Below are 17745 nucleotides of genomic sequence, written 5' to 3'. Positions count from 1 at the left end.
ATTAGGGTTCATTTTCCCTGCATGCAGTACTTTGCATTTGTCATCACTAAATTTCAACTGCCACATTAGCATGTATCCAATTACAAACACCACCAGCAGCCATCCTTCCTTTTCTGATCCACAGGTCCCTAGACATTCCCTCATCCCTGTCCCTTGGATCCTGGAACATCTTCCCTAGGTCATCTACAGGTCACAAAATGTAAAACTCAAATTAATGCACTTTGGAAGTTCAGCTTGTCTTCATCTGCTTGGTTCATTTTTTCAGTCCAAAGCAACTCCTACCTGTCTTTAGTTGGGTGTATTCTTCATGCAGGCTCAAATATGTTTGGTTCAAAGTCTGGGAGCTTAATTTCTGCCCAGTTACATAGTGATAAATCTAGGATGTCAAATAAATGGCACGTCAGTAAGGGCTGTTGGGATCTGTTCCAAGATCAGAGCCAGAGATGAGACAGAAGAAGGTATGCATTACACGACGGTAAGCTGGGGTGCAAGTTCCTTACATACACTGCAAAACTGATCCATTTTTGACAGCTGGAGCAGCAAGCTGTGCTTTCTAATGAGGTCTTTAAAAACAGTTAGTGGGATTGGCACCGACAGAACTTGTTCATCTGCACTTAGAGCTGTGTTCAGTGCTCCCTGGCTGCAACCCCTGCTAGCAGCTCCTCACAGAGCAGCTCCGTCCTTTAACCAGCAAAGGCACCCGGCACTGCGAGGAGCCCCAGGGAGTCTCTGCAGGAAGCACTGCCCTGGTGGCTCCCGCACCAACAAGAGGGCTGTAAAGTCTTTCTATCTTTTCCAGCTTTTTTTCTGGCTCAGTTGTGTTGGGTAAAGAGGGCTGGGAAGGAAGGAGCACAGAGAGATCATTTATGGCCCTTTATTGCAGCATTAGGAGAGCAACACTCACACCTCTTTCCAAATCTTTGCATTTGGAGACATTGCAGCAGCACACACTGAATAGGACAATTATCTGGTTTTGTTTTTTTCCATTGTTTGTTGTTGCATTCTTTTTTAGGCTGTGCCTTCATCGGAGCAACAGGAGACTCTTCATGGTGGGATATGCGTGTGTGTGCATGCATTCATCTTCTGGCATGCCATAAGCAAAACTGTAATGCAAACAATCCAATCCCAGCCCATCTTTCTGTGCTTTATAAAAGCCCCGGGTTGCAAGTGGCTTCTCCAGATTCTCAGTCTCTTATCAACATTTGTGACTATCAGAGTGCAAAAAATTACCCAGCACTGCAAGGCTGATGTTTGCCAGCTAGAGACCACCAGTAACCATGCTGTTTTCTCCAGCAGAACAGTGGGCAGTGCCCAGCACTCATCTTCCTCAACACTGCAAAGACTGCCACTCAGGTGATGCTCCAGTTTTATAAGATCATAGAGGCAGGAATAGAGATTTGCTTCCACCTAGCTCTGCTTTTTTGCTAATGATGAAAGGAAAAGGGAGTTTCAGCCTGATGCCGGGGGAGGGAGAGCATGCCCTGGCACCAGCTGGGGGTGGAAGGCAATGACATTAGCAAACTATGCTCTATGGAGAAAATGAAGTTTAGCTCATCACAGCTATGCATGCAGCTTGACAAAGGTCTCCATGCTTCCAAATGCAGAGCAAAACCACTTTCCAAGTCCATTTCCCCAAGCATCACCTCTGTGAGCACAAGAGGACGTGACAAATTGTGGTCCCCACCACAGCAATGCACCGCACTTGAGCAGAAGCCCAAATTCAATCTAAATGAAAATGGCTTAGAAACGTCAGCAGGGACTAGAAGGGCTGAAAAATAACAATCACATTTAAAAGTAGAAAGCCTAAATTCCAGCAATGTATTCTACCTACCCCCAAATCAAAATATCCTCATCTACCCTGATGCACAGATCAAGCCCCACACTAATGAATCCTCATTTTTCCTTTCACTATTTTGTTTGCTTCCCTGGGAGTATCCTCAGTGAAAGACTTGAAACCCAATCACCTAAACAGTCTTGTTCGGTAAATAAGAGACTGAAAGAACCACAGGAACAGTCGGTGTCACTTCCTGGTGACCAGATCGGGCCATGTGGTGGTTTTACCCATTCACACAACAACAAAGAGGAATGGGATGGGAAAAGAAGTTTGTGCTTAACTGCTTCCTAATGGATTTAACAATTTTGCAATTTTAACAAGTTTGCAATTGCAGCTTTCCCAAAGCCTTGACAGCAAAAGGATTCCTCCCAAAACCAGCCACCAGAGCAACCAGAGCCTTTCAAGGGGAAAGAAACAGGGAGGATTTGATGACACATTATTAAACTGTTACATGAAATAAATCATCAAACCTGTACCTGAAGAACAACAGCCATGCTCAGTTGTTTACCAGTGAAGGACAGAGTCCAGCACCAGCAAAGCACTTGTACAAGCTCTGCTTTTATGCAGGTGCTGACTCTGAGCCTGTGAGCAGTCCCAGTTAATTAGTGAGGTAACGAACACACTCAGAGGTAAATATATTCCTACAGCTGTAGCTTCACTGAGACTATACTACCCATGCTACAAACCCCCTGCTATCAGATCAGGGACAGACACGTACATCATAGCAAAAACCTTAACCACAGAAAGGTTGTCTAAACTTTATTCCAATGTCTTATCTTGATTTCAGATCAAAAGCTTTCTTTTAAAGGAAATTATGAAACCTTAAAAATCATAGAGCAACATACAGTACAAGTGACAATCCATCGTGTTAAAATATTTGCTCGGTTTGGTTTTCAAGGACAATTTTACCAATATAGCTAAAGCCTCAGAAAGAAACACGCAGTTTTTCCTCATCAAAATATCACAGTTGCACCTCAATGAAGACTTGCATTTTAAGCCAAAAATTCACATGCTAAGCATGCACCTTTATGAAATCAGGCTCTGTTTGTTACAGTGGTACTAACAGAGGTGAAATTAAGCTGTATTCAGTGTAAAACATACACATATGCATCTATATTTATGTGAAAAGAACTGAAACCACCATTTCTGTTTCTTTTTCACAAAACATTTTCTTCTTGTACTTTGTGTTTCCCAACCCCTACATGACTCAGAGCCACAATCTACCTCTGCATCACATTAAACAGGATTTTGTTAGGCTGTGGAAAGACACAGGGAAATACTCATCCTGCAAAATGCCCCCAGAAATAAAAGTGTATTTTTCAAATGGAAAAGCTACTTTCCTGTTTTAATTAAAGGTTTTGGAAGCATTCAGTGTGATTTAACCTGAAGAATATGAAAGCATAAAACTCCTTCTATGGTTGCATAAAAGAGATCTAAATCAGCGTAGGAAGGGACTTATCTGCTGTTTGTCTTTGACCCTTTATATCTGAGTACATCTCAGTCCTGACTATTTGTCTGCAAAGCAGCCAGCTGTGCTACAGCAGTGCTGCAATCCCACTTCCCAACGAGGCACGTGGAGATTAAAGACAAAAGTATTTTTTTTCTTATTTTATTTTGTTTTTTAAAGTTTCCCAGTATCAGAGCATGCAGGAAGGTGAGTTGTGCAGTTTCCTGGGAGCACTTGATGCCCCACTAAATGTAGTATTTTTCACGTGCCCACAAAAAAAACGCCCAAAATCTGAACAGCTCTGAAAATCCAGGCTAAAGCAATTTGCTGAAGGTCACTTAAGAAGGTCTGAGAGCAGGAAATGGAGGACTGAGCACAGCTCTCCATGTCCAAGGCAAAAAGCTTAAACCATTTAGCTATGTTTTCTTCTTATCTCTGCATGCTCTGTCGGGACAAATGACAAGTTACAGCCTAGCACAGCCATGATCTGGTAAAACAAGCAGAGAAATCTGCATCCAGCAACACCTCCAGAAATACCTTTGTCTTCTAAGCTGCCACCAGCCCCACCAGCAGGGGCAGCTTCTACAAGAGAGATTGAGAGCAACTTCCACCTTCCATCCCTGACCACATGCTGACCAGGCAGGAGGCTCTCCTGAAGGTGCAGGTGTAGTCTCTTGCAAGAGTGGTTTCAACGTAATATCTGCCCTGCTCCTGGGAGAGAGGACAAGCCCAGCATCTGCTCTTTCACCGCAGCTACAAGGGCCAGGCGGCACAGCCACCCGGACAGGACCACGCACGGCAGGTGCCCACAGCCCAGGCACCGAGATGCATGGCAGCCGTGCGCTCGCCGCACTCTGCACCAGGCAGGCACCTCACGTGCCAATGGCCAGGGCAGGGAGGAACTGCACCGAGTGAGGCTGTAATCACTGCAGTGCCTGCCTACCTGCAGCTTCCCCGCGGATCAGGTGAGTCAGATGTTTTAAAAGCATTAAAAGCACGGGGCCCTCCACTGAGATAATGTCAGAGGTGCCTTTGAGTGCCAGTTCTGGGCTCGAGTTGGCAGAGCCAGCTGCTCAAAGCAGCTCCAGCCCCTCTGCCCCCGGGACTGTTTCCCACCACCTTATTTCACTGCACGTGGGAGAGTTGGCTTGCTCCAAACGGCTGCTGGGGAAGCCGAAATACAAAGCGCTCTGGGCAGTTGCAGCAGCCATTATCTCTTATCTGTGAAACAGCGACAAGGGCATTGCCCCAGCAGAGGACCAGGAGGCTGAGTGTTCTGAAGATACAACAGACTGTGATGCACCCCGATGGACTGATAACGGAGACATGCATTTTTTTTCAGAACTTTTCACTATTTGCTTTTTGTCACTTTAAAACCTACAAAGCTACTTGTATACTCCCAGCTTTGTCTTTATGACACGATCTTCCGGTCGTATAGTTTTGGTCCCATCAGTACTTGATCATGCAATTAAATAACAGAAAGGAGACGAGAGCTGTAAAGAGAGCATAGCCAGCCTCTTTAAACACTTGCGGTGCCTACCCCGATGTATGAAAACAGCCAAAGCAAAATCATTTTCTTTACTAAAAACTTGCTGCTCTGCAGGAAATGTAATGTATTCCATAAAAATTAGAGGATGTAACATTCTGTGCACATGGCTGGCATCTCAGCAGCACCTGACACCTCCCATTCATGCCATTACCATTCCATCTGCTGACACTCACCAGCCGATTTGCGAGAGCGATGGTACATGCTGTAGCTTCAGCTTCTTGCTGACATTTGAGTTTGTCTGAAGTGGCCTTCTCAAACTTGGCTGTGAGCTTTCCCAGGTTCTCATTGAGGCGCTGCATAGGAGGGAAAGGAGAAAACAACAGCAGAGATTTAAGGAAACCCCTTCTCAAGACCCAATTCACCCTGAAGGCAAGGTGAGCCAAGCTCCACCACAATGCATGCTGTATGGCACCTGAGATGAAGCTCAGAGCAGCAACACGCTGAGCAATTTCATGTGCTTGTAGCCCACCTCATCTGCAGGGGGCAGAGACAGAAAACACAAAAAGGCAGTTTACTTGGGGCTCTGCCCTGGTGTGAATTTGAACTGGGAAATATAGCCTGAGTGGTCCTGATGACCAAGTACCGATGGCCAACACTACAGATGAGAAACAAGTATGGCAGCTAAAAAAACTTCTCTGTTTCCTGGTGCTTCAGCCACCTTGGTCTCAGTCCAAGGTTCTGCTGTTTCCTCAAGCTGTTGCTTAAAACCCCAAGGGGCTCCTTGAATAGCTGGCGACACGCTGGAGCCACCTCCAAGCTGCACTTCCTGCACACTGTTTTGCTCTTCCAGAGGAGCCCAGGCTGGGTCATGGCATTAGGTGGGACCTTCTCACATGCAGGTGGGCTGCAAAGTGCTTCAGGGCTGGCATGGGGCAGAAAGAGCCCAAACCACTTGGAGTCCCTCCATGCTAGCAAGAGACTGTTGCTTGGACAGACCTCCTTACACTTTGGTTTTAAACAAGTCAACAGCTCCCACAAGTACTTGGAGCATTCCACTTTTGATAAGAGAAGTAATAATTGATCTTATCTATAGCCAGTGCAAACTGTTTAAGGCTAACTGTAAATCACTTTAATGCTGTCTGAGCTATGCACTAGAAACAAACTTGAAAATGAAAAGGATTATATTAGGGATATCTGCAGCTCTCCTGTATCTTGAAAAACACAAAGCAGTCTCTTCTCGAACTGCCTTGGAATTGATAACACAAGATGTTTGTATCCTGACATTCATATGAATATATGTGCATACTTTTATATAGATATATTCATATATATATATATATATATAAAAAAAACCATTACAGATGTCTGATCTGGTAAAGGAATACCTATGAGCCACAAAGAACAGAACCCACCTGCAGTACCCCACCCCAGCACACACTGACGTACCAGTGATATATTTGATGTATCTCACACCGCAGCTGCCAGCGTACATCTTGCTCCCGCACCCCCCCTCCCCAGATTCATACCAACCTCATTTCCCAAGCAAACAAAGGAGAGAGGAAGGTACTTAGTGTTTTGGATGATCAGAATAGATTCATTTAATACTAAAGGTGGGTATATTGGCATCTCTGTGTCTGTTTCTAAGCAGGTATGAATCAGCATCACGCCAGTGAAGCTACCCAAGATATCCCAGCTTGATATTCAAGCATATACCTCCATATCCACCCCCACACAATGAGCAGATTTTCCCATCTGCAAATGGGAGAACTCACCTAAGAGAGTCAGCTTAGCAAGTATGTGCCAGTGGACTACCACTAAATTCCCTTAGATTGCCATTTTCTTTACCAAAATCCTACTTCTTTCTTTAAAGAAAAAAAAAAAAAAAAAAAGCCTAGGCATTAAAAGCTTTGGAAACAAACAACATAATGGGATGTCATCGGTTCCCCAGCATCATATTTCACATCTGAGGTGGGAAAATGAGAGTCTAAAGACCTCTAAATCCATCCCTCATCCCTGCTCAGGTGCTGCATGTGCCCTTCTTTATCTGCTGCCTGAAGGGACTACCAGAGAGCTCTGTAGATTTAAAAAAAAAAAAATTAATTAAAAGGGCAGAAAACATTTAAAGAATAAGCAGCCCTAGAAGGTATCAAGAAAGTCAGCTACATTCTAACATGAAGATGTGCTGGGAGAAGAGGTGCACACTCAGTTAGCTCTGAGGGACCATGCTGCCCCAGCCAGGGGGACATCGCAAGGTCACCTAACATATTGTAAGACACAAATTTGGCAGCCGTGCCATGTCAGACAGCTGATAACAAACCTTTGTTTCAAAAGGGGATTCTGCATGATCTGTGGTGCCAGTATGAAAGCACAGCCCCAGAGGATCCATCAAGAGAGATCCCAGACCCACGGCAACCTAAGAAGTCACATTCTGGAGCACAAGTGAGCACTGCTCGTGGCAGGAGGGAGCTGGAGAGCAGCGAGTGATGGATGGATGCTGCTCTGCTGCCCAAGGGACGGGCTAGCAGGATGCCCTTGTGCTGGTTTCCACCCTTTGCTATTGGTAGGTATTGGCCAAGAATTGGAGGGAGAAAAGGAGTATGTTTCTGAACATTTTATGAGGGAAGGGATGGAGGCTATTCTCCACAGAAATTCACTTTTAATCATGCAGTAATTTAATCTATTCAGTGATTCCTCCTTTCTTTTTCCTTAAGTAGCAAAAATCTAAGTAAGAACAATACAAAGATATGCTGACAGAGAGCCATGCCGTGACAAATTATTAGACTCTACTGGAGCAGTCGTCATCCTGCAGAACGTGCCCGTCGCCAGGGACTGTGCTGCCGTGGGAGCCAGCCTCCAGTTCCTGTTTTCTGCCCCTGTGCAGCACACGGGGAACACATACTGGTTTGAGATAATGAGTTTTCTGAGGGCTCACAATTAGAGGCAAATTACATTTTAAAAATTAGGAATAATAAGAATTAATAACTAGCCTTTCTGTTAAGGTACAAGCATGACACAGAAAGCAGCAATAAAAGGGAGGTAAAAGACCTAAAACCTACCAAATCCTTGGATCCACCCTTTTAAAAATACATGAGTGTGGAGAAGCAGCTTTCTCCAAAGCAAAGGATTTCTCCCAAAAGCAGTGACTTCCATGGGTCCCACTAAGGGGTGAGCCCATGCCACAGCTTGCCTTGCTTTTCCAAACTTACTGCAATTTTGGCCTTGATGCTGGACAGCTTGTCCTGGGCAGCTTCCAGCTCGGCGTTGGCTTTGCTCAGAGCCTGCCGCTTTGGCTCCACATCACAGTACACCTCGTGGAAGCGTACAATGTTCACCACCCAAGAGCAGAGGCCAGCTGCAGCATAGGACTTGGTGGTCACAAATTCGGGTTTAAACCTGGGATCTTGTAAATAGGGCTGGAGAGCTTTGAGGCAGTTCTCGTGGATGTTCTCCTTGTCGAACTTGATCAAAGAGTCCAGGAACCCATCCACCCTGGCCATGGCGGCTTTTGCTGCCTTCCAGCTCCTGTCCTTGGGAATCTTTCCCCCCGGGGCCATCAGCACCATCACAGCAGCAGTGACATTGCTGACAGCTGGAGGTGGTGACCCGAAGGACCTCAGCTCTGTCAGATTCTTCTGAAAAGGGAAAACAAGGTTGTTAGACAAAAATTAATGGCATTTCTTTTTTGTTTCGCTGCTAATAGAGTCAGGCTCCCAAGCTATCGATCTGATAGATTAGATTTTGCTCGGCCTGAACACCACTGTCTCTAAATCACCACCATGCATGTTTATAGCACGTGCTCATCTCCTACATCCAACTCTTAGTATTTCACCCAAGAGAAGCACAGCACAGTTTTCCTCCACAAATTCCCAACCTTTCCCTGGGTCCTGCCCCTCTGCCCAGAGCAGCTCAGCCAGGGCTCTAGAGAAAGGAGTTTTGTGCACTCTGAGTAGAGTGGGATCAGGAAAAGGAAAATCTTTCCAAATAACCTCTACATAATGGCCTCCAGCCCCTCTAAAACTGCCTCACAAAGCTTCCCCTCAGGCTCAGCTACTCCCCATGCCAGAGAAACCCATGCAATGCAGTTTGCGTGCACCCATGATCATATGCATTACGTTTGCATGGATCCACTGGATCCATCATCCAGCCCAAATTCAGGCCCTTTAACCAAGCACCTTCACGAGGACAGCAGTCAGTGCTGTGAACAGGCAGTGCCCCCAGAGAGAGAGCTGTTTGGCTCTCAGATGGGATCGGTTGATCCCTGGGGACACACTTGTGCACGGGGAGCTGCCACCTTCCCTGCTGCCAACACAGGCAGTTTTACCAAGTCCCTGATGTCAAGCAGAGCAGATCTTAACCTAAGCATTAAACTCAGCTGACACTTAAAATCCTCTCTGTGCATGCACAAGTTAAATTTTCTGTAGGAAAAAGCAGTGCAGGTAAATCAGCTGCTCTCAGATGCCATGCTATATTGAAACAAGGATAAGGGCTGTGTCAACACCAGTTTAGGAAATATCTACCCATGAACTTCTGTAGTCCCTGTTTCTACCACTTCTCAATAGCTTTTACTCTGTATTCTCCATTCTGTATTTTCTGAAGTTCATCAGCTTCACACTGAAGCAAGTTTGGTTTCTTTGAGCATCAATTTTTGGGATAAAGGTGTCTGCTAGGAAGCTGTTACCAAATGTGGGCTTGGCTTGCTGTTAGCTTTTGTTAATAATCAAGCTGATAGAGACAGACCCCTGGGAGCCATGTACGTTTACAGTATAAAATGTCGGTAATTATCATGCTCAATGACACGGAGCTGACTGTGAGCACAGAGGAGCACATCTAAAAGCCCTTCTCCATCCCATCCCCTGCCTAGTTTGGCCAGGACCAGGGCCACAATGGGCTGTACTGCTTGGGGTATCTGGGAGGGCTCTGACATCAGCCCTTGCTTCAACAACCTGTAGCTCACTGGAAGCAGGATGCTGTACTGGTGCCGTTGCTTTTTCATTAAGAAGTGAGTGCTCTGTCACAGGACAATGCAATGAATTGCTCTGAATTCTTCTTCCACACATTGGAGCATCTCTGGGATAGGAACCAGACCTAAACTGTGAGAATGCTTGCACTGAGTGCTGCCTGCCTCAGAAACACCGACTGCTGTGACATCCCTGAATGCCTCTGGGTTGTCTCAGGGGATACTCCTTGAAGGCAACCGTGTAAGAGGGTCACTGCTTTAGATACTGTCACTCCCTTTGGCTCATTGTCTCCTGTGCAGAAACTGCACAGTGCTGGCCAAGCAGCATGGGCTGCCCACCTGCCTCTGCAGGACAGCTGCTGCCTCCTCTTGGAGAACTGCTCCATGCCAAACACTGACCCACAGCGGGGGAAGGCAGTCCCCGGGTTGGTGGGCTGTGATTTCCCCTCCCAAAACGGAGAGTGAGATGACAAAATGCCAGATCTGCCGAGTCCCGTGTCCTGTGTTCCAGGGCCCGGGGGATGTGGATACTGAGAAAGAGCCCAGGCACCCTCATGGGGGAAGCAAACAGCACTCTAAGAAATAACAGGGCATTTTTGTCTCTAAAACCTGTTTTCCCAAGTTTTCTAAGATAGTATATCTGAGTTTGCATTTTTGATTTTTTGATTACTGTCCAAATAAGATGGTTTAGATAATTGGGGAGAAACTATATATACACACATAAATATTGCTGATTATTCACGTCAGCAAGCAGGTAAAGCTCTCTGATGCATCTCAGATCAGCAGGTAAAGGAGTTCATGCCTTCCAGTGCCCTGCTAACACTGCTTTACAGGTCTCTAGAAAAATCCCAGCATCTCCCTAATCTTTGCCTAATGAGATATTCTACAGCTCCAACATGAAACCAAGACTAATGAGGAGGCAACCATTTTCCCTTTGTACAGTCCTTTCCCTTCCAGGAACAAGAGCCAAAACAACACATCTTCGCTGCAAAGCCACGTCTTTTTTGAAAAGTAATCACTTGGAAAACACACTCCTAATGACTTGCTTTCTTCTCCTCCAAAAAGGCTATGACTGAGTCATGATTTGAGGCATGATTGAGCCATTATGATCTGATTTTTACATCGTATATGGCCACTTCTCTGCCCTGTGTGCAGTGGGAGTTTGCTGTGTGCACCGCAGACAGAAGACAAATGGTAGGGACGTGTCTCTGGGGCACATCTCAGCGTAGGGCTACCAACAGGCACTCCAGGAGCACTCTTGAAGTAAAAAACCTTCCAAGGTACCAAAAGCCTTCCTTAAATCACTGGCTTTGGGACCACTCTGACTGCAGGGGACTACCTCCTGGTTACTGATATCCCCAAGGGCTTCTTCCCTTGGAGTGGTTTAAGAAGCATTTGGATTGTGCACTTAGTCACATGGTCTGTAGTTTTGGGTAGACCTGTGGGGTGCCAGGAGCTTGACTCGATGATCCTTGTGGGTCCCTTCTGATTCGGGACATTCTATGAATCTGTGGTCTTGCCTGCAGCAACATCTGGCTCTAGCGAGAGATTGCCTGCCCAGGACAGCATGCTGCCCTGCCCAAAGGCACTGCTGAACACAACACATCCCTGCACTTCGGTGCTGGACATACCCGAACGGGGAATGAATGAGACTTCACTGCCAGCTCTTCTCTTATCAAGCGAGATCAGCGCTGTGGTTGTCAGCTCCCGCTGGGCTGGCTGTGCACTTGCATAGAAATACCCAGAGCGAACAGTGCCGATGCTCTCGCACCAAAACAAAACATCACAGACAACAACACCAGGCCTGCTCACCCGCGAGCAGGCAGACGTGTTAGGTACGTGCAGGCCGTCCTGGTGATGCAGGGCTGTGCAGGCTTCAGCACTGCTGGTCCTGGCACCTCTGCCCTGACCGATGTGATGCCCCAAAACTTGGGCCAGAGGATAGCAGCGACAGCCCCCGCTGCAGAGGGGAGGGAGGTACTGGCTTTCCATGCAAGCCCTTGCCCTACCTTGTTGAGGGTGTTCAGAGCAGCCTGGGCAGCCTTCAGGGCAGGCTCAGCTTTGGCCAGGTCCTCTTCACAGTCCTTCTGTTTCTGCTCAACCTCTTGGGTGATGAGCGCCACTTTCTGCTCCTCCTCATCAGCGACTGCCTTCTCCCTGCTCACTTTCTCTGTCTCCATGCCCACCACATGGATCAGCTTGTCAGCATCATCGTTCTTCTGCTTCAGCTCCGCTTCTTGGGCTGCCAACTTGGCCTTCAGGTCATCCACCTGGAGAAAAGAAACGTGTACATGAATGCTCAAAATCTTGCTCCCCACCCTGCTCAGAAGCATGGGCTCACACTCGAGTGGGGCTGAGCAACAGCTAACAGCACAGAGGGCCCATGTATAAAGTGAGCAATGCCCTGGACACATAGAAAAGCAATATTTGTAGCCATCAGCAGGATATTGCAGCTCTCCTTTGCTCCAGGTTGCTCAGGTAAGGGGCAGTGAGAAGCATGCATGGTGCACACACTGCAGCAGCCTGCAAGCAGCGAGGAACCCAGTAAGGAAGAAAGCAACACCAGCAGGATGAGCTGCTAAGGATGCTGACTCAGACCAGCTCGTTGCCTCTGCTTGGGAACAGGACAGAGGTACAAGGGCAAAGCAAGCACTGCTTTTAGCAGGATCCACTGAGGCAAGCCTTCAGGTTAGGTGTTCCTGGAATTATTTTTGCACAACTCAGGATCTCCACTAGATCCTTGCAGCAAGCTGCTCTCGTTGTCAAGCCAAACACACACAGTTTTCACCCATCTTTCAACACAAGCTCTGATGTTACGTTGCATACCCCATAGAGGAGGCATTCCTTTGCAATGTTTTGCAATGAGATAACACATGCTACAATCCATCCACGCTTTCTTTTCTGAACCTCGACACCAGCGAACAGAGCAAGCAGTGTTTGCTGCATGCTGGATTTGAGGAGCCGTGCACCAGGAGCCAGCACTCCCCAAGTCCCCTGCTCACCCCAGGGGCACCCTGCCCTGCACTCACCGCGTGGCTGCTGGCACCCTGCAGGGCAGCTGCCCCCTCCAGAGATGGCTGAAGTGCCTGCACAGCGGGGATGCTCACACTGGCTCTCATTTAAGGACAGAAGCTTTCTCTCTAAAACCAACTGTTTTCTCTCCAAAGGCAACTGTTTCAATGATTTTACAAAGCCTCTGTGCAGACCGCAGAGTCTTTCACTGTCCTGCAGTTGAGCTCATAAAGGATTGTTTATAGCTCTTGGGAACGTCTTTGCCATGTAAAAGCACTACAAGGAAAGTCAGACGCTGGCTTTTGTTGATAATTCCATTTTTATGTAAAACGAGAGAGAACGATTCAACAGCCACATAAACTGAAGCTATTGACGTTCATCATCAGCTTCGAGTGGCTAGCGGTTTCTTAGGAATCCCATTGTGCTCCTGCACTGCACACTGCATTTCCATCTCCTGCTGCCCAGTGCTACAATGCCGTTTTAACCAGCACAAAGACGCGCCTGTAAATCCAAATGGCTCCAGGCTCGCAGGAGCACGTAATCCCTTCAGTCAGCAAACAGAGAGCAACCTCTTGTGCAGCTCTAAGTCTTCTGAGACTGCAGGAAATTGAAGCGGGAGGCTTTGCTGATTGTAGATCTGGCTTGTGACCTTCTGCCCCTAATCAGTCACCACGTGCAGAATGCACATACCAACGGCAGCTCTATGGGTTTACATGACCAGGACAAGACAAACAAGGGATTAAAACCCACTGGCTCCCAACAGCTCTACAAAAGGAACAGATGTAAACTCGGCCCCCAGCGCAGTCTGTGAGAACAGACAATGCCCTGACAAAGCCTGCTTTCAGCCAAGCGCGTATTGTGGGGATTAAAAAAGAGCAGAAAATTCAGTTAGGGCTCCACCTGAAATAAATGCTAATGTCTGGACATACAGAAGTGTGTGCTACAGAGAAGGCACCTGTCCAGCTGGTTTGGGTTACATGTTAAACTCCCAGCACAACAGTGCTGGTTGGAGCTGTGACATGGACCTGGGGCTCTGCTGAACCATTAGAGCTCACCACATCTAGGGGACGTTTGGTGACCTGAAGCCTTCCTTACCTACAGCAGGATTTGGGAACGTGTTAAGTAAATCCTTCTTCACCAATGAGGCTAAAGCTCAAATGCAGTTGAGCAGGGACAATTTGAGTGCTTGTGCAGTGGATAGAAAGAAACATCAGCAATACCTAAATAATCAAACTCACTGTCCTCAGTAAGTTCCTGGGGGCAGTGCCAGGAACACAGACTGATGACCTTACCCCTCCAGCTTCACCCCTTCAGCACAGCAGACAAGTTTCACTTCAAACTACACTTAAGCAAAGACAGTCTGTCACATCCTTTTTTCCCTTTCTGCACATCCTACTGCCCACATGTGGGCACTCTGCTGGGAGACCTCACGCCATTGCCTTCGGGAAGGCACAGGCAGAGCAGAAGCCATAAATGCACTCTTGTCGCTGGCACGTGGAGCCATCCCCAGCAGAGCTCTGCTAGGAACAGAGGCGTGAAAAGTTCTCCTCTGCCTACAGAGCTCACAGTAACAGACAGTACCAAACTTCCCACCTCTCATGCCAAGAAGGATCTTCCATCCAAAAAGCTCTTGTACGTAGAGCTAGTTTTTTTTGGGGGGGGTGTTTGTTTGTAATGGAAAACCCAGAAGCCTGTCATATTTTCAGCTATTAAACTAGGTTTCCAAAACCCAGAGGTGGCCAAGCCTGACCATCACTAACATCTACGAACTAGGGATGTGCAGAAAACCTTCCCAGCATAGCTCCCATCTTCTGCCCTCTCACAGCCCAGAACTTCACCAGCAGTGACACAGCCTCACTTCTTGCACTGACAACCCCATACCCCTAGTCCACTCCCCCCAAAAAAACACAGAAATGTTATAAACCATTCAGATTTGGAGCAGGTCAGCCACAATCCTTTGAGCATATTTCTAGGTTGTTCTTCTCTGGTCATGCTGGAGTCAGCTCCATGGGGCTCCTGCTTGAGGCTACCAGCAAAGCCCAGAAGGGAACAACATGTGCACAAAACTGCACAATACAAACGGAGATCAGCAAGGAAAATATTATCACGTCACTCAGTACCTCTTCTTTGGAGCTGGTGCTCACATGGAGAAGATGAAGACTGATGGAGACAAACAAGAGCTTTGTCACCAGGATAAAAGAGCCATTCTGAAGACTGAAACCAAGAATCCCTATTCATCTCATCTCAGTGCAAAGGAAGCAGTGAATACTCAAAGGGATGGGAAGGCTGAAAATCAGAAACCCATCAGTCTGCAAGACAGAGCCCAGGAAGGCCCTAAAAGGCACAGGGGCAAGGGTGCACATGGCCAGGGCATCTGACATGTGGCCACAGGCATGTACAACGGGGCCTCCGGGGCCACAGGGAAAGTAGCAGCTCTACACGGAGGGGCAGGAAGAGACTATTTTATGTCCTGAACAAGAGCACAGGGCTGGGCATTCACACCTCTTCAAAGGCACAGGCCCTTACATCTAACAGTGGAGCAACCATGAGACGTACTTTATAAACAAAAACTCTGATATGTTGCAGAAGATTCATTGCCACATCCAAGGGAGGTAAGACAAACACCACCGACTTTTCCAGTGGTTACCAGCGCTGTGAAAGCAGAAGATTCCCTTTGAGTAACACATGGCTGGTAAGCAGAAGAAAGCAAGAATTACAAGAGAGTAAGAGTACAAAGGGAGATGAAGGTGGCATGGAAAATCACATCAGACGATCATCCCAAAGCGAAGAGAGACCACTACCACCCTCCCTCCCATAGACAGCATCGGGATAATAACCAGGTCAAGGTGTGAGCAGACAGATCCAGAATGTGCCTTAGTGCACAGACTACCATCACTGGCCAGAAAAGGTCAGTATTCAGCCTCAAACTGTGGTAAGAGATGTGAAAAACCTGCAAGCAGCTTCCTGAGTCCTGGATAGTTGCTGATAAGCAATTAGTAATGTGAGGTAGAAAGGGGAAAAACAAAGCAAACCAGATAGTCAAGGGTAATGTACTGTGACTCCAACAGGGAAGGAAGAAGTACTTGCCTACCACCAGGACAGAATAAGAGGAATTATTAAAGAACAGAAAACCTGGAGGGCAGACTCCCAAGAGATTCACTTTATCTGATTGTCCCTGCCTTGTTTCAAGAACACAAAATACATCACGAAGGTCAGCAATTAATTGATAGAGCAAGCAAGACTTGAATCTGGAATCCAGATTTGCAATATTAACTGAAGTCATTCTCAAAATTACTCAGCAATGGGCTCTGAGCAGAGCATTGACCTCTTCAGAGTGAACACCACTGAAAAACAAATGACTCATCGCGTAAACCTTCCCAAGTCTATTATGTCCTAATAACTGGAAGCCATCTTCTGCTTTTCTGTGTACTGAGAAGGACAGCCACTATCTTCAGGGAAAGATGGTTAGGCTAACAAGCTAATGAAAAACATTTCCTTTGAAGAAAAGTTGGTCAAAAGTAGAAGACCAAATGTCAAAAGGAAAAAAATGGAACTGGGGGGGAAAGAGTAAAAGGAAGGGGAGAGGTTATTCTGAAACTAGAACAGCTAAATCAAAAAGTATCCTGCAACTTTTTGCACACGTCCCCATGCTGAGGCCACTCTGAACAGTCTATAAAAATACAAACAACTCATAACTAGCTCCTCACTGGCACCCAAGCACCATGAGCCTGGGGAACGCTAACAACGAGACTGCTAGTCCTCTGGCCTGAGGCACAACCAGGTCACACCCAGATATCAAAACCCTCCTTCATTGCTTGGAAAACACAAACCCACAGCGCACCGCTTCCAAGCACCACCAGCACACCTGAGCACCAAGCCCAACCATTTCCATGTTTGAATGCTAAAATTCAGCCACTTAAATCCACGTTCAAGACCAAACTTTCTGGTAAGATTTCCAATAACATTAAATATCCACGCTCTGGTTTCAAATCAACAGCAGTTTTGACTGTCACGCACATCTGATAATTTAGGTGTTTAATTTTAGGCCCCCAATGCTAATTTTAGATACAAATTTGACATATTTGTCCTGACTGCTCTGCATCTTAATCAACTTCACAAGCTGCCTTTCTCTGACCAGATGTGAACTTCGTGTTCTTTTACCCCAACAGCAAAACCCACAGAGAAGAGAGAAGACCCACAGGTGCTGTGGGGGGTTCCCATCTCACCCCCCATCCACCACTGCTCAGCGCCTGTGTTGTGGCTTGTCAGGAAACCTTTGCCAATGCAACGTCCCCATGAAGGTAAGCCCAAAGAACACAGGAAGGTCCCCACATTCGGCCAACACTGCCGGGCCTTGCTCCCTCTCAAAAGGCCAGGTTCGTATCAGGTGCTCTCAACAGAGAACAGGCAGAACCCACTGCTGCATGACCATCAAAAACAGCAGCACCACACATGGCAGTGCAATTATTTGCCTCCAAGGGTAAGGTAGATGAAAAGTCTGCTTTGCAGGGAGGGCACGTGCTTTCGGCTTGGGCTGGCTTCACTAGATACAATGGGAGGTCTCCACTAATTAATGTTCAACTTCAGCTGCTTTCTTTCAAAGGAGGTACTAAAACCTGCAAAGGGGACATGAAACATGCCTGCTGCCCACCTGTGTCCTCAAAGACCTTCCCTGCACCATGAAGAAAGCAACTGTTTGATGTGAGATGTGGGCTATGGGGGTCGAGAGGTACTAATAAAGCCCCTACATCGATCTCCAGTAAGGCACCTATCCTGTTAAGCGTGAGAGACTTGATTTATGCCACCAGAGCACATATGAAAAGTAAAACCTGTGAGTCCTTCATTCACACCAACCTCTGCATTTCTTTGAAGCACCTTCAGGAGAGGCCCATTTGCCACAGTAGGAGCTTGTAAGTGAACGTTTATAAGAGTTAATAGAATATGAAATGGAGAGAAAATGGGAGTTTAGCAACAGATGTAGACAGCAAAGCTCTGAAAGGCTGTTT

The 17745-nt window shown here is 47.0% G+C and overlaps 1 protein-coding gene across 2 annotated transcripts in view; it reads right to left on the bottom strand.

The window, feature by feature from the left end:
- DNAH9 (dynein axonemal heavy chain 9) overlaps window positions 1-17745 on the bottom strand; it is a 196515-nt gene that overhangs the window by 89309 nt on the left and 89461 nt on the right. The window contains exons 49-51 of one of the 2 annotated variants that reach the window (XM_035342655.1): window positions 11737-11997; window positions 7977-8402; window positions 5004-5123 (exon numbers count right to left, since the gene is read on the bottom strand). In XM_035342655.1, coding sequence (XP_035198546.1) covers window positions 5004-5123; window positions 7977-8402; window positions 11737-11997 — 807 coding nt within the window. Of the gene's footprint in view, window positions 1-2310; window positions 2385-5003; window positions 5124-7976; window positions 8403-11736; window positions 11998-17745 lie in introns of those variants that run through there. The other variant, XM_035342656.1, reaches the window with a different exon arrangement.

This window comes from Oxyura jamaicensis, chromosome 18 (genome assembly GCF_011077185.1).
Source record: "Oxyura jamaicensis isolate SHBP4307 breed ruddy duck chromosome 18, BPBGC_Ojam_1.0, whole genome shotgun sequence".
Taxonomy (NCBI): Eukaryota; Metazoa; Chordata; class Aves; order Anseriformes; family Anatidae; genus Oxyura; species Oxyura jamaicensis.
Note: the sequence above shows the minus strand (reverse complement) of the source record. Positions and strands in the feature narration are given on the sequence as shown.